General features: G+C 38.2%; 1 protein-coding gene across 4 annotated transcripts in view; it reads right to left on the bottom strand.

The window, feature by feature from the left end:
• The window catches only part of SYT14 (synaptotagmin 14), an 88,303-nt gene extending 67,817 nt beyond the window's left edge, over nt 1-20,486 (bottom strand). For all 4 annotated transcript variants that reach the window (XM_056488197.1, XM_056488198.1, XM_056488199.1 and 1 more), the window contains exons 1-2: nt 20,395-20,486; nt 8,483-8,530 (exon numbers count right to left, since the gene is read on the bottom strand). In XM_056488197.1, coding sequence (XP_056344172.1) covers nt 8,483-8,530; nt 20,395-20,407 — 61 coding nt within the window. In that variant the 5' untranslated portion in view covers nt 20,408-20,486. The remainder of the gene's footprint in view (nt 1-8,482; nt 8,531-20,394) is intronic.
• Nucleotides 20,487-24,329: the final 3,843 nt, after the last annotated feature.

Here is a 24,329-nt window from a genome sequence, read left to right as displayed (position 1 = left end):
TTAAAACACACAATCACATCTCATATATCAATGCTTTTAATTTTTTTGTTACATTTAGGTAACATTAAAACTGAAGCTTTTCTGTATAAAGATCCTGCTTCCTCCAATTCAAACTCACATTTTGCTTTTCCTTATGCAGCATAGACTTCTTACTTTGGTGCACTACTGACGGCTACATCTCTCAGCACACTATGCTAAATACTTTTTATTCTGCCAGTCTTATGATGTTCCTTATGATTTGTTGCTCCTGCATCTTGCACTTGGTTGTACAGGAAGCTTACACACTCTCCAGTATAATTACAAGCCCCTGCAACATGAGCAACCTATACTTCAACACTTTGAAGTATTGACATCCAGGATACAACCCTAAAATACAGAAATTTCAATGAGCTTGAACTTGAAATTGTAATTCAATTTCAATGTAAAAATTGGAAAGAGTGTCACATCTCCTAAATAAGAAAGCTATAAACAATTTTACCAACAGGAACATCTCAGAAGTTTTTTTAAGTCTGGCAAGAATGAACAAGGATGAAAGTGGTTCTGTTTGGAATAACAATGCCCTTCAAATGGACCTTTCAAAGAAATACTGAGGAATACACAAAATTTACATTATCTGAATGATACATGATGGCACTTTTCAGTTAATTTCTAAAAAAGGTCATATTAAGCAAAAAATACATGTGTTTGTTTACATGAAAAGTCTACTGGAATTAGTGTATCATGAAAGCCACGCTGGTTTAACTCCAGTCACTCCTATTCCAGTGGAAATTTACCAGAAATAATAATAATTTTTTAATCATTCAGTTAATGTCACTTCACCCTGGCTGAGGGATATTATGCACTGCTACCAAGACAAAGTAGGTCTTCTTTTTCCCTTTGTTTCTTTAATATCTAATTACAAGGACTAATAAGAAAAGTACATTTTAACATCAAGATTCCAGGAATTCTTACACACAGGAAGAAATTCTAGAATATATTTTAATTACCAAACTCAGTTTATTTGATTTTATTAGGATCCACTAAGTTACTTGACTAAATAATAGAGTTAATTTACTTCATAAAATACAATTCTAGAGCCATAGAATATCCTGAGTTGGAAGGGACCCACAAGGATCCAAGTCTAATTCTCAGCCCTGCACAGCACCATCCCAAAGAAGTCCATTGTCCAAATGCTCCAATGTTGGAAGCCAGAAGCCTGGGAGTTTTGAACTTTCTGTGCTTTCTGACACTAACCCCCAGGAGAACACTGCTTTTGACTTGAGGCCTTGGAGAAGGCTTCCCAATCTGAGTGATGGAGTTAGAATCACTGCTGTGGAGTTAGAACAGAAGTGTGTAACTTCACATGGTGAAGGGTTGTAAATTTGGGGTTTTTAGAATATGGTAATAGGTATGGGACAAGATGGAGGGGTTTGGGCATTGTGTCTTTCTCCTTTCTGTTCCTTCTTCCTTTTTCTTCATGATTTCAGGTAGTAGTTTTTGGTTGGATAGTTAGTGCTACACTGTGGGTCACAGGGTTATTGGGACAAAAGTATAAATAATATAGGTGTGTTTGCTTTAAATCCAACTGTTTAGCTCTAAAAGACCTTGTAACTAGCTAGATTCACCTCCATTTTGCTCACTTCTTTTTCAGCTGGTAGCTAGAAGTGTTGCAGAACTCTGTACTTTAGATAAGATTTAATAAAAAACTAAGTCCAAACAAGAAATCTGCCTCCTTTGTGTTTTAATCCTGACTCTGAGTGAAGGCAGAAGAAAATGAAGACAAGCCACTAATTGAGTGGTGCCAACCCATTACACTCCTTGAGCTCTGCCAGGCTGCTGCTGTGGCACTGCTCTGGGGAGCCTGTTCCAGTGCCAAACCATCCTCTGGGTGAAGAGCCTTTTCCTGATATCCAGCCTAAACCTTCCTGACAGAGCTTCAGGCCATTCCCTCAGGTCCTGTCACTGTCACCACAGAGCACAGATCAGTGTCTGCCCCTCCTCTTGCCCTCACAAAGTTGTAACTGCAATGAGATCTCCCCTCAGTCTCCTCCAGGCTGAACAGACCAAGTGACCTCAGCCACTTCCAACTTACAGGTTGTGATAAAATCAGCTTGGTTCATTACATTAACTACATCCATTACTGCACAATACTGCTTGTGGCAGCTCTAGTACTGCCTCTACAGATTGTTTTTTCCACAATTTCTTTCTCTTTCTTTTAAAATACCATGCTGAAACTGTCATTTGCTGATAAATTTAATTACAGGAAAAAGAGGACCCTTGGCTCCAAAACACTACTGATCTAAGAAAGAATTTAGGAATAACTGAAGCTATACTCTGAGACAAAGATTTAAACTTTTGACATAAATCTTTTAATTCCTAAATCCTCATGTGCTGAAAATGTTGTCAGCCTGCTATCCCTGCTGATTTATCAGTCTCTCAATACTTTTTTCTCTCTTACATAGAATTCATCTCTGATTAAGCAGTATCTCACAACAGAAATCTTTGAAAAGGAGCAGTGAAGGAAGCATCACATTTGCCACTTGGAATAGACACTGATCATGGAATCATCTTGATTACTTCCAAATCCCAATAATCTGTTGCAATTACATAGCATATTACATGACTATTATCCACGCAGTGGGTAAGAGAACAGCAGTGATTATAATTTTTTAATGGTATTCTCAAATAATCCTCCCAAAGCAAAAGTATTAAAGACCCACAGGGGTCTAGAGACTTGTGGTTTAAAAGTTCATATCCATCACAAAGTAGCTCTCCACGACAGGGAAAGAAAAATAATCTGTGTAATAAAAATATTTTAAGACCTCAATTTTCCCTATCAGACACTACAATTAACAACAAAGCATGACACAATCCATGTAATCCAACAGTAATTAACCAGGATATACAACAAAGTACTGCATAGTGAAAGTGATTATATGAACATGAGAACTTGAGTGAAGAAATGCCAGGGCTTGGATATAGCAAAGTTCTTACACACAAAACTTGCCACAGAAGACAAGATACTGCCATAGCTGGAATTAAGTGACCCCAGTAGTTGCTGCTTTCCAGAGGACTCCAAACACAGGAGAACACATAGAAATAATATTCTGCTTCCTGTATGGGCATTAGTAAGCTCAAAGTATTTACTTTGTATTGAATTTTCTCTAACCCAACACATGTACATACAGATTACTTTTCCAATAGAGTGCAAATTCAGAATATATATTCTGGTAGTGTTAATTTAAACCTTTTTTTTAAAACATGTAGCAATATGTCTAAATATCTCCCAAGTATTTGAAGTTTTCCCTGGGATAAATTTTTTTTTTCAAGCCTTGAAAGAAAGTATTAATTAATATTTTCTTCATATATTATAAAAGTAGCTTAATTGCTTACACTTTCTAAATGAAGAGGTTTTATTCCTCTTTGTAAAAAGAGAAAGTGCACTTTGTACTGTGCAAATCTGAACCTCTAAATGAGTATAGAAACAACATACATTTATATTTTACATTAATGTGAGGTTATCTAATTTAAAGAAATTTGCTATCACCTGTGGCATCACCCTTTTCTTGGTGAAGAACAAGTAGTTCTAGCTGGATGACAGCAGGAAGAAAGGGGAAAATTATTTTATTTCTTTTTCAGAGGCATTTAGTGTAGACTATCACAAATAGGGTAAGATAACTTGAGTATCAGATGCAATTGACTTTCAACATAATAATGTTTCTACTGTAAAGTGAAACTAATGAATAAATGTTTCTTTATTCCATTTGGACTAAATGCAGTTGGCAGCTTAACATTCAGACATATGCAAATGGATAAGGATAGTTGACCAGAACATTAAAGAGGAACAGTTCTACTTAAAACATACTTCTGACAAAGCAAAAATTCACATCTTCTTATCTTTGCAAAATTATTATTACAAGTGACATTTTTCATTGTCAGACAAAGACATTGTCTTTTTGCAACTTCTCTTTTGCATATTAAAGAGAGTACTTCTGTTCCATTCTTAGTCACAAAGTCAGTTTGCTGAATAATTTCCTTTGTTTGCAAGACTTCCACAACAATAGAAAGGAAAGAACATCCTGCAAAAGGAAAAAAGGGCTTAAAAATAAATTTTAAACCTCTGTGCAACTCAGCCCTTACCTGGATACTCCATCTACATTTTAATGAATTAAGTACAAAACACACTGCTGAGTTAAAAGTATCATTTTGCTCTACTTCAAAAATAAACAAGTGAAAAATGTTGGGTGAAAGAAACCTAAAAATAATATGGCCATATATTTTCTCCTTTTCAGACACTTCCATCTCACACAGTGAATACACAGCAGAATATATTAAAGAGGAGTTTCTTCAGTTATAGCTCAATATAGTAAACATTCATCACAAACCCATATTGTTTGTACAAACAGAACCTGAAACAGCCTTAATTAAAATATTACTGAATCTAACAACAGCTAATTCCAAGTTAGACTTGCAGCTGCACTATACAGCTAAAGAAGAGATAATTTTTCTCAAGCATAAATCTCAGGTTCCCTGAATTCTTTTATGTCCATAGCAAATTACCAAAGGAACAACTTAATACAAATAGCCTGACTCTCTCAAAACCAGCTGGATACTAGGAATATCCAGCAAAAAGACAAACTGTTAACTGAGTAGTTTCAGAGAAACTCTGTCACCTTCTGCTGTCAAAAACTAAGCAGGACTCTTCTTTCCACAGTCAAGTCTTCAATTTGTATTGTCAGACACCTGAATAAATGTGTGAACAGAAACTTGCATTAAATAATTGAAGTAAACAAGAAGTTAATTTATAATAAAAGCAAGAATCTATTTTTCATTATTTCCAATGTCCAAATTTCAACAATGTGTAAATATAAAATCGCACAAACCCTTCAACTACTTATCTGTGTTAAACATAGGAGACACATATTTCAGTAACTCCCAAATAGCTGATCCTACATCTTTCAAGTTCTTTTTACAAGCTGGGAAGTGACTTGTTGAGTATTTTGTAGTTATTAGATGTTATATAACAGCCACAAAATACTCCCATTTTCAGGACACACACTATATTCATGCATTTAGAAGAAGCTTCTTTAAAAATACATAAGAATTCATTTTTAAGGCCTTCCAGAAAAGCCAATTAGTGACCTTACTCCTGATCAGCTCTTTGTAGATTCTTCTCAAAAATGTATGAATCTGCTAAAAGGAAACCATGTAAAAAACCTTATAAAAGTACTGCAATCCTTTTTGTTCATCCTAGAGGGAGACTTACCACAGTCTCTTGGGCAACTACCAAACTATAACAACATTAATGTGACACAAGAGGAGGCCTGTGCCAGAAAATTGCTACATCTTTGGGTAGCAAAACTGACATAATCTCAGATATTTAATGAACATTACAACTGGTACTTGCAAATCTTTGAGTCTATTATTTTGATTAGTCTGAGAAATACAAAATCTAAAAAATAGGAAAAGTGAGGTTTCAAGTTATTTTCATTTTTACAGCTGAATAATCTTAGAGCAGACTTTTTGTTTTTAAGGCTTAGGTTTTGCTTTTATAGCTATGCCTTCAACTACAGCTAAGAAGTTTTCATTATGTTCTTTGAGCTAAATGGTGCAGTCACATATAGTTTGAAGAGCTTTCTGGTCCCTTTCCACATTTCATCATCTGATACTCCAAGGTTCCTATTTTCCTAGCAAAAAATGAAAGGACAGGCAAGAAAAATGTGATTTAGGAATGTGTTACTTTGCTGACTAGAAAGAAAAATTAACCACCAGCAATAGGTGTTCTTCAAGTCATATAATCCCCATATAAATTGTAATTACATTCCATCACTTGAAACCGGAAAGTTTTCCCATGCATTATTCATAGAAGACACATGCTTGCATGCTTACTTTTCCCTTTTCCCTATTCAATGCAGGAAAAGTAAGATGGAACATCACTGTTTATCCTATTAGTTGCTTCAAAAAAACCATGTACTTGGAAGGACTGTAAGAAAGATGGACAGACAAGCAAAGCACAAGTGTGCACTGGAAGAACTCCAGTTATTTAATGCAGGCTATTTACTACTAATGTTTCCTTCAGAGGTTCCACATGGGCATTCATAGTTACTCACCATCCCCTGGCAGAAAGCAGGAGAGGCTTTCAGGCAAACAGCAAAAGGAGAACCATTCTGTCAAACACCACCAGCTCTCAAAGCCTCACAGACAGTATTCAATGAAAATAAGGGAGTGGATGAATGCCAGGAGTGCTGGAATGGGAATGTATCCTCCTGGTGCCACAGTCACAGAGACACACCAGAGAAAAAGGAGAAGGGCACACTGCAACCTTAGCCAGCAAGACTGCAGGGAATTACCCATGTGCCAATGTGAACACTTAATCTGTCCATTCAACTTCTACTGTGAGCTCACAGATAAAAAAATGGCTTGGCTTTCAGGGCACAGCCAAGAGATGGGAAACTCCACCCTGTATAAGCGTGACATAAGCACTCAGTGACATTAAGGACAAAGCTGATTTGACCAGCTTGAGACTGCTGGCAGCCAGGAATTCTCAGCTTGGAAATGCCTTCCTACTCTGAGGATGGCAGCAGTGATCTTGAGTCTGCACTCTTATCCTGGCAAACAAGAGCTGGACAAGTGGCAAATAAAGTAATCCTTAGGAGCCTGGCCTTGGTCAGTCAATAAAAGCATCTTGCATGTGCATGAGAAGATGTAAAGTCTTAGATAAAGTAACCGAAACTCTACATGACTGGAAGATTTTCAGTACAATGGCAGGCACCTTCTACTTTAAAGGTACACATTGAGTAGAGAGTGAAGACAGACAAGAATGCACCAAATCCATGCACCACAAGGAGAAATTTGTCAGGAACATAAGGACACACAAGGTTAAAATACACATGGAAACTCATATGAACTAAAAAGGAACCCAATATAATACAAGGATAAATGGCATTAAGAAGATATTTATCTTTTAATCACACTTGCCCCTGGGCTAATTTATAACCACAAATGTTCAAACAAAGTCCTGTGCTATTGTTATTTAATTTATTGTATCAATGGCTAACAGAGTTTAGAATTCTATGCTCAAATATAACACAGAATCCTTAAAAAAAAACAAAACCCCACATATTTTCAACTTAACTTCCCAGCACTTAACATTAAAACCATACAGCACTGTCTCCAAGAATGCAGAAAACTTGTTTTTTCTTAAAATCCGTACAGCATCCTAAAATAAATAAGGATTAGCAAGATTAACAGATCTTGGAAGTTTATCAGAGCTTTCTGAAATTCCAATGAGTTTCATAATTCAGAAAGATAAACAGGACCTATTACAGAGAGAATACAGAGCACTGTGTGTACCAACTTATCCATCAATGGAAAAACAGAGACAGCAATAAAAAGAGAAAATTTGTCTTCCCTTTCAAAATGAGAAAAAAATTTTAAAAGGCAAGATATAAATGATTCACAGTTTTGAAAAGCAGAGGAATGTTTTTAATTACAGTACTGTAACACATACACACTCAAAAATTCTTTCAACAGATATTTGGAAAAGATGACTTGTGACCATAAAGCTGTTTTGACCTTAACTAGTCCAACTAATTCTGAGATTAGGCATTGTTAAACAAATGTTTCAATAAACCCAAATAATTTTACCAAAATGTCTCCGTGAACGCAATGGAAACTAAGAGGATAAACAAAATTTCTTCCCACAAAGCATGATGTGGTTTGAGAATACTGTTGAGCCATTCTAACACAAAGTTGCTGTCCAAAGAGTCTTGCAGCTTTACTCCTTTCCCACCACACTTTCTTACTCCTTCCTTTTGAAAGCACTGAGACTCTTCTGACCTGAGACTCAATTCAAGGACCTAATCCTTGAAGAAGCTTCTTTTTTTTCTTTTGGATTAGCTTTTGGATGAGAGGGTAGAAATTCAACAGCAATGCTGCAGGAAGGAGCACAGGGTTGCCAAAAGGGACAGAAAACAGAACAGCATCTAGCCTTTACATCAGCTGGGCTGTTCTGCCGAGCTCCAACTTCAGTCACTGTAGCTCAGCTTTAAGCTGTAACAGCCCTCCCTGGAGCACAGCTCTGCTCTGTGCTCTGTCTTACTATTGTTGCAGCTGTTTCAAAGAAGCATGAGTCATTAGGATCTCACCTGAAATCAGAGGCAGAGATTGCCAGTTCATTACATCAGTTTTTTAAAAACCTACTCACAACTTTCTATTAGTACTAAAAATTACATCATCCTACAAACAACTGGATAAAACAAAGATCAAAGTTTTCATGGTTACCCATCACAGCTAAACATTAACAAATTCCACGTAACGCTGCATTTTTTTCCTCTTGTGAAAACTCTAATTTTATAATTTCCTATTTTTTTCCTATTGATATTATCAACATCAAAAGATTCTGCAACACAAAGATGCAACACTAAGATCCACAAAAAAGTCAGACCATAACACTGGGACGTTTCACAATATTCACAAGTAAGGAGTTCACTTTCACAATTACCTTTTCTAATGCAGATCAGTTCATGTACACCACAAGTTCGTTCTCCACCTGTGGGAAAGACACCATTAGAAAACAGTAACAAATAAAAAGTATTTCATTTCTTAATAATGCTTATAAACAGTGAAAAAGAAAGTTCACTATTCCGTCAATTTATAAAAATGCAGAAAATTGACTTAACAAATTTTCAAATTATATATTAAATGCTTTGGAGAAAACAACAAATGTACCTTTGGCTTAATGATGGTATGGTTTCAAGAGCTTTACACTGAACTTATACAGATAAAATTACAAAAGCAAGCACCTTAACTGAAGCCACACTAATGTTTCCCAAGTATAAACACAATTTCCTGCTTGGAGAGAACTACCCTATAGAATGGCATTTACAGAAGAATTTTGAAAATAGTAAAAAAAATCCAATATAATAAATATATTAGAATGCCAAAATAACATTATGATTACCTTCCATGGCAAAAAAAAAATCAAAAATAATCTGTCCTATTAACAAAGATTTGGTTTGCCTAGAATTTCTCATTTAGATATTTTTTAAATTAAAAAAAACCAGCTGCATAGAACTTAAGATATTTGAGAATAATGAGAATAATAAAATTGTTGATAGAAATACTATGCTTTTTTTTACATTTAAATGAAAACCATTTTAATTGGAATTATAGCTCATAAACAAAACAACAATACGTAATATCTAAACTAAAAATATTTTGGAATGTTATGTCCCATAATCAAGCCTTAAAATTCCAAAGTATATCAAGCTTTGGCTTCTCTTAAGTACACCCTAACCCACTCAGACTTTTTCCACTGACAACCAAAGAGTTCATGCATATGAATACAGAACTGAGGGAAACTGCCTGGGTTTTCATACCCAGTTCTCTGCAATCTCATGAAAATACAAAACAGAGTTCCAAAACACCTATTTCATATGCATTAATCACTCCTTGGCTCCAGACACTTCAAAATTCACTAAAACAAGCTTTAGGTAACAGAAGTCTCCCCATCTCAAAAATATGGCAACACATTATATAGCACTTACTACTCTCCCCCATTCCATAATAAATTAATCATGACATACAATACAGCACGTAATGATATCAATCAATACTTCAAACTCTTAACTGGTAACACTAGCAGATGGTATTGTAAAGCTTTAAGTAAATACCTATACTTCTATTTAAATTTACACTTTAAAGAAATAACTGTAGGAAATCCATGTATTGGAGTGAGAAAGGATAAAAGGGATCAAGTAAATGGAATAAAAAATAACTCTTCTAGAATGAAATTAAACATCTATGAAAGTAAAAAAGAATCCTCATTTTATGTCAGCATACTCAGAAATATGAAATACAAACTTCAAACATACTCTTGAATGGGAAATCAAGTATCAGTGAGTCTGAGGATCCCAGGAGTTTTTAGAGTTATCACCCACCCTTACAAAAGCCAGTTGTGACAGCAATATAATTCCCTCGTTTCAGTGCATTCTAGAAGCTGGGCAACATCATTTTCATTCAGAAAGGATTTTGGAAAGAAAATATAAGGAAAGCTAAATTAAAAATATAATCTGCTTTTATAATAACAAAGCATTAAAGAACAAACAAACAAAATCCAAAACCAGACAGAGGGAGAAGATTACAATCTTCTTTAAAGTCATTCCAATAATCTTCAGGCTACAAAAGATAAACCAGAAAACTGACTGAAAGTCTTCTCCCTAGAATTTTCCCCCTGCTAGTTTTAAATTCAGCAGTGAAGAAAAAATTAAAATTATGGCAAAAAATAAAAGTATTTTTCATTACACAGATGCCAAACAGTTAAAAATAAAGATTCACCTAGAACTGATTAAGGGAAGAGAGCAGCAGTAGATATTAATTATATTCACTGCTCTCAGTGAAATCAACCAGTTTGAAATCATATCACAAAATACTAATTCTAGATTTGGATTCTGCATTGCTACCTATTGTTTCATAAAGCAAGAGATCTTTATTCAAACATTAACTTCTAATATAAGATAATGTTAGTGTTCCACCTAATAAAGCCTTTATATTAATCAACATGTTACTTTTTATTGACTACAAGGCTACAAAGTAAATTTATGTAATTTAACAGGCATACAGTCAGGATTTTATTCCTTTTCATTTTCCTAGAAAATTCTAGAATGTTATTTCTTTTTTTAATAGGTGATTCATTTATTACTTTTTTTTCAAACTGCTTTTGGATGGAAATCAACTGTTAAATAAAAATACATCAAGTGATATAAAAGTTTAAGGAAGTATTTTTTACATATTAAATTAACAATGTATTAAAGATACTAAATTTTATCCTCAATTGACCTGGACAGATTCTTCTTTTCCTTGTGGCACTAATACATTATTCACACCTTGCTTTTATTCATGGATTAACAAATAAACCCAAGCTTTTCCATCTTTACATCTCCCAAGAATTCTCTCAGCTTCTATAAACTAGTCACTGAAAGAAATCAAACTGAAAATATGGAAACATTTTGCATGGCAGAACATGCCAACCATTAATTTAGCATTTCAGTCTGAAAATAGTGGCTTTGTGTTGGTTAGCCCACAAATCCCAAAGGTTCAGTGGCATGACACATTTAAATTTTATCCTTTAAATACTATTTTTAGGTAATTTATCATAGCATAGTGCTAGTTCACCATAATGTTATGGTTAATTAAAATTTAAGCTTGATTTAGAAAAAAATTATTATTACTTCTGTTCCATCTTGACTATGAACATGATTTCCTATTTAAGATTTTAAGGTTTTAAGTGAGTTTGCATATAAAACATAATACAATGTCCAAAATGTAATCTGAGAACAAAAACAATCCCCCTTGGGTACACAGAGCTTTTCATGATGCCAGACAATGGAAGTAAAATGAAAAATAATGAAAGATCAAATAATTTTAGAACTGCACATACAAGAAAACATTTTCATTTCATGAGCAAGAAGAATCACCTAGTGGTCCTAAAAATCTAAATAATTCAAACATTCAATACAAAAAGAATGGCCAGATGTTTTCCAGAGGCAGCTGGAACACATGGTGAAGTTTAATTTTCTCAATTTTAGACAAAGGTTTTGTATACCAAGTCTCTATTTGCCAAGATGACTATGGCAGCAACAAGATAAAAAGATTCATCAAAGATGATAAATACTGAATTTTGTATTAATAGAAAATCTTATGTCTTTCTAAACTAGTACAATTCAAAATTCAAAGTTCTACTATGTTCAGAGTTTAGCAGGAACTTCACCACTAGATGCTGATAATAATTGTCAAGGAAATTTAGAACAGGCAGTACCACAGAGTGATTTAGGCTGGGAATGAATGACATCTGGTGTTCTCAAAGACTTCAGAGCAGGACCAGGACCAGCATTACAGAAAGTTCCTCTGAGCCTCTGCAAAAACCACAATTCCAAGACCTCTCCAGGCACTCGTGGTTCTCAGGGGGAAGATGTCACCTCTGTCACTGAGAGCACTTCTCCCTTACAGCCAGCCAGGACTCCCCCTGACACAGCTCACACCCACTGCCCCACATGCTTTCACTGGGAGCTTAAGAACCCACCTCCATCTCTTGCACAATGAAAGGCTGTAAGAGTGCCTGCCAGATTTCCCCAGGCTACACAAATGTATTTCCTAAGCCTCTCCTCATGTGCAAGGTACTCTAAGTTCCCTCCCAGCTTAGTGGCCCTCTGCTGAGGTCTCTCCAGTTTGTCAGCCTCTCATGCTGCATTAACACATCTGGATACAGGCCACAGACACATGGCTGGTCCATGTTCAGCTTGCTGTTCACCAGCATCCTCAGGGTCTTTTGTTCAGATGTGCTCCTGGCCAGCCTCCTGCAGCTGGCAGTGCAGGGCTTGGACTTCACCAGTTCTTGTGGAAGTTTCTGAGGATCCTTCAGCCCACTCTGAGCTTGCTGAGCACTTGCCAGGTAGCAGCCTTGCCCTCCAGCTTAACTACTCCTACCCTGGCATCATCCATAAACTCAGCCAGGGTACATTCCATCCCACCAACAAACAGCGCACAGTCCCAATTCCAGCACCAAAACCGTGATACAACGTAGGCTGCTGCATGCAAAATTCATTATTCTTCAGTTCAGAAAAAAACCCCATGTTTGTAGCTGCAGCAGAACATTACACTGTATCACAAAAGCCTTTTGTCAGCAGGTGTAATTCGGATGCACTTTTTACATGATAAATTACTTTCCTGCTGAGAATTGTTTTTTAATTAGCATTTTCATAAGTTTGGATCACATTCAACAAACATTTACTTAACATTTTATTCAACAATAGACAACTATTTTTTCCCTTGGCAAACCCACGACATTCCAGCACAGAACGACTACACAGAGCAGTTGGAGTAGCAGGAACAGGGTGCTGCAGTGTAGAAACATACAACAGGATACAAGAGATACAGCCTGACACAATGTTAATGTTACCGTGTCTAAGCACGTGGAAACGTTAATGCTTTGCTAGGATAGCAAGGGACACAGGAATACCAGTCTTATGTAAGTTTCACACAACACGCTACAAATTTATTTAAAAAGACAACTGTAACAGAAGACTTCTGGGTTCCATTACCAACAAATCTACTTGAGAAACTGCCTCATGGCATGAACTGACTTTATGGAAGAATCTGGGCTTGGATGAATGGAGAGCCAACTGTAATGGAAAATAAAGAAAGCTGAAGACTTTTGCACAACAGCAACCCTACAGCTGCTATCAGTGTTTTTCCTGAAAAGGTTACATACAACCACAGCCTATCTTCGCTCATGGTGTAAAATCACCTCTGCATTCCTTTAGCATCCTTTTTCACAAGTTTAGTCTACAAATAATACTGCATACATAAAAATTGAAATGTTAAAAGTTGAATGCTGAGAACTAGTCAAAAAGCAAACTAAAAAGCAAACAACATCTGAATTTATAAGGAGAGAGACAGCAAAGTGAAAAAAAATTGCTATTTTATATACTTATTTATATGTTTACATCTTTCACATTTTGTGCTGTTTTGGTCTCTTCTTGGTCTCACAGCCTCAAAGAATAAAATAGAACCACAGAAGACACAGAGAAAGACCAAAGAAAAAGTCAATAAAAATAGTTAAAACACAAATGGTTTCCATATGAGGAGTGACTCAACAGACTAAGACTCTTGGACCTGAAAAAAACACCACAACAGATGGTGGGCATAAACAGGTGAATATAGAGCAATTATTCTCTGTCTAACCCACTAATAAGAGAAATAACTATCAGACTAAATTAGCAGCAGACATGCTCAAGACCAGAAGAATAAAAGTCACAAATCTATGATTTTATGATACAAACTCCTACTGTAAAGACTGTCTCCTTTGCTTGCACCATTTAAAAAGATCCCTCTCTAGCAATTTCTTAGCCTAAGGATAGGTTATCTTCCTGTCCTAAGAATATTTTGGGTTTTATTATCCAACTATAAAAGTAATGACAAACATTTACTTTTTCACGACAAATACTTTCTTTTTAATTATACACTGGTCAATGAATTAGCAATCAGTGACAATTGATTAAGAGCAGCATAGCCATTTCTGTTACTGAAACACTGAAATAAATGGAAGCATCTATATGGACTGAAAGCAGCTAAAAAGAGATGGATTTGCTAAGCTAAGTCATAAAGTAGAGAGTTTATTTGGGAACTTCTCCCCTCACCATGAAAATAATATTATCTCTGCTTCCTTTCTATCCAGAGTAACCACAAACTTCTCTTTCTCTACTCTTCTGGCAATTGAAATACAATCAGCACTAAAAAATATATGAGTAAGTTCTTTATTTCACCTTGTTCTCAGTCAAGTACTTCTTCAGATAAGTCTTACTGGTGGAATTGAAGAAATACAGTAAATATAACAAGCAATGGAGACATCCAGTATAAATGGTTCAAATATGACCTAAAACCTATAATTTTTTTGTACTAAAAATAGAAAGAAAACCAGAAAACAACTTCACTGAAAATGACAAAAAGATTAAACATACATTGCCAAGCAATGCACAATGCTATCAAATGTTCAGAAAATAAAAAAGATGTCAACAACAAAACCTGAAATAAATAAAAGGATGAAAAATTAGTATGATTTCTAGCAAATTCCTACAGTTTTTAATTAACAACACTAATCACTACTCTAAAGTAAAGTTTTACAAGAATAAGTAAACTGAGAAACATTTCTTCTTTCAAAATGACTCTATGACCTATGGTGAAAAACATAGTCATAGAAACAGTTTCAAAAATTTCAGATAATGCAATAAGTTTGTGATACAAAGGGAAATTACTATGAATAATTTGTATTGCAAAAGATTCCACTTGGTAGGAAAACTGCTTATTTTAGCCTACAGAACAAAAGTACTTGTAAGATGTGTCAGTCATACTGAATTTACCCCTTTGCACATCCAAGATTGTTCTCCTCTGCAGAATGGGACCTATTAGTTCACAAACTCAACACTCATTTGCTGTCTTAGAACTAACTTTCAGAATACTCCCAAAACTTCACCTTCTTATTCTACAAAGAGATTTACACAGAAATTAGGAAACATCTCCCATTTCCATGAGTGAAATGTACAAAGATTAGGAGGTTCAGTGATTAATTGCTGACTTGAAATCCACTTCAACTTTTACATGTAACATGGACCCTCGGCCTTATGCAGTTCAAAACCTGACAATACTCAGGAAGAGGTTTGAGAGTGTCAGCTGTGAATCCATTGCATCATTCACTGCAAAAGCTGGAAGAGGTTTAACTGAATTAGGTTGAAGAGAAAATAAGACCTAATGGTTAAAAGAGTTGAATGTTCTCTGGAAGACAGCAAAACTATTTCCTTTCTAAGAGGTTCCCTGTTTTGGATGGCAACATAGGCAAACATTTTTAATCAGGTAATGACCACGTGTTTACTTTCCTGCATGTCCATCTTGAAAGTCAAGAATTCCAATTTGCAGACGTGCTAGGCATTAAAAATTAAGAGAATTCAAGAAAAAATTTCACTCTGAACACATCAACTGTTCTTATATTAAGTATGATAGCTTCATCTCAGCCCACGGGGAACTTGTCAAAAAGAAGTCTATAAAATATTAGGGATTAGGTGGGTTTTTTTAAAAAATGGTTCCCCCTTTGTTACCTAAAAGATAAGAGACGTACCAGCTTTCTTTATTTCAATAGATTCAATACTACAGCGATGATGGTGTAAGACAACCAGGAAACTGGTGATTTTGCCTATGGCACAAGTTTTCACTGTCATCAGCAAATAATGCAGGAAATCATCCTTACAATGACAATTTTACCAGGCAACACTCACTGAATACCACCACAGCCAATGAACAGGCATAAGGCAGCATTAAACCCATTCTGTGTGGTTGATCCAATATGATTCCTTGACATGTGATCCACCATACAAGTTAACAAATGTGTTTCAAAGACCTGGGCCTAAGCATAAAATATGTCTTCTTATATTTAGGCTTCATTAAATACTGATGTTGCTGCTCAACCCTTGCCCTGGCCACACAAACTTTGTCATTTCAGGTCAGCACTAACTTGAGGATCTCCATGTCACCTTACACCCTTCCAGTGAACCCGCAGTGACAGCTGCATAGCCCAGGTAACCAAAAAGTCAAGATAAAACTCTTCCCCAGGCCAGATTCAACCCACAAGCTACACATGATACTCCTACTTAAGCTCTCTGAGTAGCTCATTGCTCTGTTGTTTCCTTTTCTAGATTCTGGAAATTTGCAACTAGGCATAGTTTTCATATGACCTATATGAAGCAATGTTCTAAATACTCTTTTTGTATCCATAAACAAAAAGTAGGTTCATTCCATATTTTTTGTCTTTGTTTCCCAAGGAAATGAGGGTTATATAATTAAACAGTTCGCTTCCTGCCTCATCCTTGTATTGTTTACAAATTCTCTGGTAAATTTAAGACAAAATTGTCAGAAGGTTTTAAGAACCTAATTTAATGTTTCATAAAAATCAGCAGTCAAATACAACACAAGCACAAGCCCCACCAAACACAAAGACAGCCCATCAGCTAATAAATCCCTGCACAGCACACACAGGTGCAGCCTGCTCCAATCCAAGCAGCTGGAAGATGGGGAAAAATAAGGAGACAATTTTCACAGAAATCTCAGATAGATCAGGACACTTCACAGACATTCAGGAACAAAATGATCAAAAAGGTATATACTTGGTAAAGACCTTGACCTCTATATCAGGAAGGAGAAGTGTTAAACTGATATGAGCACAGGGGAGAAAATCAGAGAAGCCATGTTCATTAATCTCTTTACTCTAACAATAACTTATTAGAAGACAATACCAACACCACACTGTAATTCTTTCTCCTCTACTAGATTCCTTTTACCTGCACACCTCATTATTCTCTTTAATACTACTTCTCATTTCTTAGCACTAACTCCTCACAATAGAAACCATATGAAAGAGTTTAAAATCAAAAAGGTTTAGCTGAGTCTGAGAAGGTTCATCTCCAGATGTATTCTTCTCCTTGAGAAATGTAAACTTGTATGGCATGTAGTAGATTACAGCATGTTCAAGTATGGCCCAAAAATCTGGTAAAAGTAAACTCATGAGGATATATAAGATACACAATTCTGCCTCAGGTTGTAAAATATTCCACCTGTGACCTCCATGCAATGCAATGTGGTTCCCATTGCTGGCTCTTCACCCAGACCTCAATTCAACAGACTTCTCTTAAGGCAGGCACCAAAGCTTTGCTATTGCTCAAGAGAGGAGAAGCAGCACAGAGCAGCCACACTAATGCTGCCATGAGGATCACTACCACAGTGGTGCTGAAGGATTCTCAGAAGTCACTCCTCAGCTTTCTTCCCCACTCTCAGCAAACTGCCACAAGACCCAGGCTTGGGCAGCAGTAGATGGGAGGATAGTCTGTTTTTACTGCTGCTTTCAGTTTGGCCTTACTCTCTACCATATTTAACATCTCCCCGTTCTGATACCCTCCATATTAATCCTGCCCTTTGAAAAAGTGGAAATATTAAGCAATAAATAACCCTGCATCATAAAACAGAGCTCCTAGTAAATATTAATTGTGTTTTGGAAGATAACTATACAGAAAATAAGAACTGCAAATACAATTCTTTAAACTCATTTGAGCCAGGATTTTCCCAATAGAGTTGCTCTATGTTGTTTCCTCACAAATCTGAGTTTGACCTATGCAAACTAACTGGATGTCTTTATAAAGATATACAAATGGAATATGTTTTAACATGACATGAACTTTCTAAAGAAAAAGAGGTAAAAGTTCCTGCAATCACTAGATCAAGGCTTTGAACTCAATCACATGAAGAATAGTCATGTTTTAAGTGTCTGTCAGTGAGTGTAACAAAGCACTGATATTGACCAAAAGGGTCACTGGCCATGGCCAATGGCACCCTGGTTCTCTGTAACACTTCACATAAAATGCCTCATTTTTACAAAAACTTTGGGGCTTAGTGTTAGAACTACTAGAAGTTGGATTGCTGAAGAAGTTACACTAGAAATAGTACTTTAAAAGATTTTTTAAAAACAGGCAAAAGCAGCTAACAAATTCTGTATTAATTTGAGCTCTTTTAATTTTGTGCACTCTTCACATCTACGTCCTTCCTTGAAGGAGTTTTGAACTATTTTATAGTTATTCTTCAAAGATAAGTTTTCAATCTTGCTTATTTTCTCTGCCTCTACCAAAAAAAATAAAAATAAAAAAGATATTTAAAAATCTGGGTAAATGCAGTGCCCTTAGAACTGAGAAAAATATTTTTTCTGTATACTTAAATACATTTACAAATTTACTTTGACACGATGCAAATTCTGTATTTTGACAGTTCAGACTAGAAACCCCATGGTTTGATGTTGCCTTCAAGAGCTAATATTCAACCCAAACAAATTCATATTTTTAAACACTGCTGGGCAGAACACCAGTACTGCTAAAAAGTACAGTCAAGGAAAGGTACTGTTGCACAAACAGGAGGGAGAGATCATCAAGATACAGAATAAAAATCTTAACACCTACCAACAACTCTACAGCAATCAGCCAGTCAGTAGAAAACATGAGAGGAGGAGGCATGCCTGCTACAGGCTACAGCAGAAAAATATATTGGATTTGCTGTCTTCAGGAAGAGTCTTAAATCAAAACCTAGCAGACCACTTTCATGACTGGAATGTTTTTTAATCCCACCTCACATTTAAATGTAAACTATGCACCCAATCTTCTCAAGAGCATTTTGGATATTTCAAATAAGCATCTACAAGACAGTTGAGCTATTTCTGAAGTCTGGCCATAATAAGAAGTGTTGCATTCTTTTCAAAGGCTAGATTGCTTTATTCATCCATGACTATTTGCTTTAACTTTAAAGAAATAATACCCTAAATCCTCTGAAAATATTACACGCGAATTTCACATATTGTGAATATTTTCAGATCTAACAGATCCTCACAGATTTCTGGGATAATGCTGCCTAAAATGAAAACAGAGACAGATTTTGAAGGATTTTTTTTTTTTTCTGAGCTGAAGTTATATAAAATGTCCAGACCCAGCAGAATTTTTTTGCTATCTTCTTGATAATATTAAGAGGACTTTTCAGCAGGAAAGAACCCAGCCAACACAAAGCTGGCCAGCTCAGACTCCTGGTATGCACAGCTTCCAAGACAGGGTGAACACGCAGCTTTGCTTGATCAGTGCAACTTCTCCTTACAGAGGCCTGAATTACTAATCCGGGGAAACTGACAGCAGAGAAGCTTCCCACATGCGAAACAAACCAGAACAGTTTGTTTCCCCCACATACACACTGTTTTCCTAAATCCTTTCAGTTACAACAACAGATGCTTTCAGAAAGAAACACCTCGGCCGAGGAAGCTGTACACCTTAAGTCCTTGTCTGGCTAGAAATAAAGTTCTGGTTTTTTTGGATTTTTTAAAGGATTTTTAACGAGGTGTAAAATCACTCTCAGTCGAAAGGAGAGGTTTCAAAGCAAAGCCCAGAAGCCCTGCCTTTGAAGATGAGCATCTCCAAACAAACCCAACAAGTGTCTAGTACATCTCGCTCCTTTGTTGTTGTTGTCGTTTCTAAGTGATGACTAGAAAGATCTGCGGACAGCAGCCCCAGGGCAGCCTGTTTGCGCCCAGCAACCGGCGGAGAGCAGGGAGCATCCCTCGCCTGGGCACTCCGTTTTCAGAGACTCCGGGGCCAGCAGAGTGACAACGAGTTTTAGAGCAGTTGGCAAAGTCCCTGCGGGGAGGGTGGACAGGGCTGCGCACCTCCGGCACCGACCTTCGCGGCCCCGGTGAGGGGCCCGGCGGCGGGCAGGGCCGGCACAGCCCGGCCGGGGGGCGCCGGAACCCGGCCCGGGGGGAAACACAGCCCGGCCCGGGGGGGAAACACAGCCCGCCCCCGCCTCAGCCGGGGCGGCTCACAGCACCGGGGAATGGATGGCTCCGTCCTCCCCGGGTCCCCTCCGCGACGCCCACGAGCATCCCCGGGGCAGGCGGCGGAGGAGGAGGAGGAGGAGGAGGAGGAGGAGGAAAAGGAAGGATGCCGGCCACCGTGCCAGGGATTTATTTACCCCGCCCGGCTCCTGGGCACGGAGACGGGAGGAGGGAGCACCACACTCACCTCTCCCCCATCACCAAAGAGCCCTTGACCCGCAGCCCCCGCGGCCGGGCCGAGCGGGACGGGGAGCAGAGGAGGCGCTCCCCGCCGCCCCGCTCGGCTGGGGTCCCGCTCGGCTTCGGTGCGCCCCCACCTCCCGCCGCGGTGGGAGCCCTCCCTCCCCCCGGAGCCGCCCCTCTCCCCGTGCCCGGGGGAGGAGAGGGAGAGGAGGGGGCTGGGGGAGGGGAGCGGTTCGGGGCGAGAGAGAGGAGCCCGTTATTGGCCTACTTACCATCAATCGCCATGATCCCCGGCGGGGTGGGCCGTACCAAGCGGAGGGAGCGCACGCAGCACAGGCGCTGCCGGGCGCCGCGGCTGCCAGGCGGGAGCGGCGGGAGGGGCGGGGCGGGGCGGGCGCGAGGTGAGCGGGGCGGGGCCAGCAGCGCCCCTCCCCCGCCCGGCCCCGCCCGGCCCCGCCCTCAGCCCCTCACGGCCCGGGGCACAGGCCGCCCGCCCGGGGGGCTCCGCCGCTTCCCTGGGTTTCCTTCCCAAGGCGAGTGGCTGAAATAAAACCCAAAGCTCTGAGAGCACAAAGTGTCAGCAAAGCCGTGCTTCACAGAATCACAGAATACCCGGAGTTGGAAGCGGCCCAAAAGGATCATCGAGCCCAAGTCGTGGCTCTGCACAGGACACACCAAGAGTCGCACGATGTGCCTGAGAGCATTGTCCAAAAGTTTTCTGACTCTGCCAGGCTGGTGCTGTGACCGCTTCCTTGGCGAAGCTGTTCCAGTGCCCAATTGGAAACCTCTGTGTTTCCAACATAATTGGCTTCAGGCCATTCCCTCGGTGCTGTCACTGTCACCACAGAGCAGAGATCTGTGCCTGCCCCTCCTCTTCCCCTCACAAGGAAGCTGAAAACTGCCATGAGATCTCCCCTCAGTCTCCTCCAGGGCCGAGCAGACCAAGTGACCTCAAACATGCACAGGTTGTGATAAAACCAGCTTGGTTCATTGAATTAATTAATCACATCCATAACTGCACAAAACTGCTTGTGGCAGCTCTAGTACTGACTCTACAGATTGTCTTTTCCAGCATTCTTCCCCCTTTCTTTTAAAACACCATGCTGAAACTATCTTTCGGAAGTAAGTTTAAAGGGAGGGGATTCTCCCCCTCCATTCCACTCTCACGAGAACACAACAAAAAAAAAAAAAAAAAAAAAACACAAATAAGAATATCAACATAAATAGGCTATGGAGCTTTTGGAGCAGGTTAAGAGGTGTTGCAACCTCTGTTGCTACTCCTTCCTCTCCCTTCCACACCTTTTCCTCAGCTCTCTTGTGCTTGTACCAGCCTCTTTCCCTTGAGTTCTGCAGTTGTTTTTGTCCCAGCCAGGACATCCTTCTTCTACACTCTCTTCCTCCCCTCCCAGAAGTGGCAATAGGATCATCACAGTGAGCACAGAGGACACGGTTTTGCAATGCCCTGCAGCATTTACCACAAGGATCCAGAAGGACATCTGAGGCAAACCACGCATGGCTCTTGCAACTAAGAGAAAACAACTGAGCAGAGAGCCTGTACTATGGATTTTATATTATAATATTTTATGGGATGTAGGATGTACATAAAATTCTGTTACTGTGACAGAGAGTCCTGGTAGCATTTGGAACTATAAAGAAACACGTTACTACATGCAAACAAGTTTTTCATACTTGGGTAGACTGGCCAAACATAGGAAAATTTTCACAAGATGGGAAGAAGGAATACCTTTTGTACCAATATCATCTTTCTGCCAAATGTTTAGTCACCGTTCAAATCCTGGAAGCATTAATCCCCTTCAGCCTCACAGCCTTCAGAAATCTTTTGTCATATAGAAAAATCAATGTGTTTTCTTAAATTTGTTCTCCACCTCAGGAAAAAGAAAACTTAAAAGTGAGGCATTTAAAAGCACAGTCAGCCTGAGCAAAATGGCTGTCTTGAAAAACACAAGTCCCAAATGACAGACATATGTCCAGACCAGAGCCAACTGTAAAAAAGATCTTCAAAGAGAAAATGTCAGCAGAGCTTAATGGCAAATATATTTCTCTGTACCAGCACTGACATTTACCTCAAATACTCTGATGGTTTGCAGTTCTTCCTCTTCGTTCCATGTCTTTTCCTCAGCTCTCCTGCTCCTAGAAAGTGATCCAGCTCCGAAGCTTTCCATACAATTTGTGTTGATGGCCATCTTTCTGATGATATTACTGTATTGAGTACAGGGATGAAGATTCCTGTGCAATCAAGTACATGGAGTTACTATTCTTCTCTGCTCTGTTTTTTATTTCTCCCCTTGCTTTTGGCAGCATTCCCCAGTATGAAGGAACTACCAGTTAGATGTCATCAAATTTTTCCAGGGCACAGACATCCACCCATACAGAATCCAGCATATAGTTTTTGAGATGTTTAAAAAGTATCCAGAATTTTTTGAGAGCCTCACATGTCATCACGATTCCATGATTCGTGTATGCAATTTCCATAATAGGATGCAGAAGTTCACGTCATTGGACAAACTCTTTCTGAGGGTGAGAAATGAACCTCTGTTTGTGAATTACTGACACTAATGATTGTAAGGCTTGGTTCAGGGTTTTGGTTTTCAAAACACAAAAGAAACACACAATTTCCACAAAAGCAAGGAAATCTGAGTTTGGAAAACAGTTTCAGGACAAACATGATTCCACATCAACAAAGAGATGGTGTGAAATGTATGTGTAAGGAACCAAAACACGACTTTTTGGAGCTATGCTGAATCAGAACTGTTCTATTTGTGCTTAAGTTTCACAAGTACATGTTTAAAATTTCTAAGCTTTATTCAAACAGCCGATACTCCTGCCCACCACCATAACAGTCTCTTTTTTTTTTTTTTTTCAGTGTTACCAGGAGGGAAAAATCTTGAACAAACTTCCAAAATTCAACTATTTTAATTTTGTTCCTATGCTGTAATTGAGACTCTGTAAGCCATAGCTTCATCTGTTCCCTGCACAAAAGGAGCACAGCTGGTCAGTTTGGATGTGTCAGGAGTTTTCTACTGAGTCCAGTAGGCAATTCATTCTGCTGGAAGCATTTACATGTGATCCCACAAGAATGTCCTTTGGAGAATAGCACAGCTGCACACAAACATGACTACAACTCAACTCCAGACTTTAAGTAAAGGTGATAAATCCTTAATCTACAAGCAATTTACAGGTTATCAAGAGTTCCCTGTCAAAGGGAAGAACCTATGGTGACAACAGATTTGCTGACAGCAATGCAACTGTCTGACAGTTACAGGATAAATTTAATCCCATAAGCCCTAAACTTTTCAACAAACTACCTACACAGGAGAAGCTTCTCACACTGAACTAATGTGAAGCCACTTTGGCTATTAAAGCCAAAAGCTGCTGGAAACTTTGGCATGAATGCCCTAGGAGGAGAAATGCATTAAAGATCCATTTAAGGCCTGATCCTTGCCTTTTTGGATTTTCTCTTCTATCTTAGCCATAATCAGAGCATTAAACCAGATATAATTTAAGAGTCTGTGCTCCGTGAAAACTTAGAATATATGTAAACCACAGCATGTGTGAATGAAAAGTCTAACTGAAGTGCTAGAAAATACAGACTATCAGTATCCAGAAAGGCTGAAGCCCTAGATTAGTAATCTGTTAATTAGGATGCCAGACAGATAAGGTATCTATAATTGTCATGATGCAAACAAAGTGAGTTCACTATTGAACAAACAGTGGAAGAAAATTTCCAAGAGTTGGAAGTAAACTTTCCAGTAGAATGTTGCCATTTCATTCAGCTATAGGTATTCTGTAGAAACACAGTGATTTCACTGAAATGCCATTGAGAAAAGGGTGAAAGATCCTGTCTTGCATTTCAGACAAAAACTTCTAATTTCAAAATGTACAGTAACTTCATATTATATTTTAACATTATAATGACATTAAAATGAAGCATCTTAATCCTATTTATATAAAATCTTTCATTTAGAAAACTCAGTCTTTTATTAAAATTTCCCTTAATAGAGCATTCCAAAACCATGTGTATGCAGCCACACCTCCCTGTGTATTTCTCTCTGGGTGTATCTCAATCTGGAAAGACACAGATTTTAAAGAAGGAATAAAACTCTCACAAAACTGAAATTCTGGTTTTTTGACCAGGATCCTTAAAGAAGTCCCAGCAAGAAGCACAATGATATGCAGCTCCAGAATG

Source organism: Oenanthe melanoleuca, chromosome 3 (assembly GCF_029582105.1).
Source record: "Oenanthe melanoleuca isolate GR-GAL-2019-014 chromosome 3, OMel1.0, whole genome shotgun sequence".
NCBI lineage: Eukaryota > Metazoa > Chordata > Aves > Passeriformes > Muscicapidae > Oenanthe > Oenanthe melanoleuca.
This window is presented reverse-complemented; position numbering and strand designations above follow the sequence as displayed.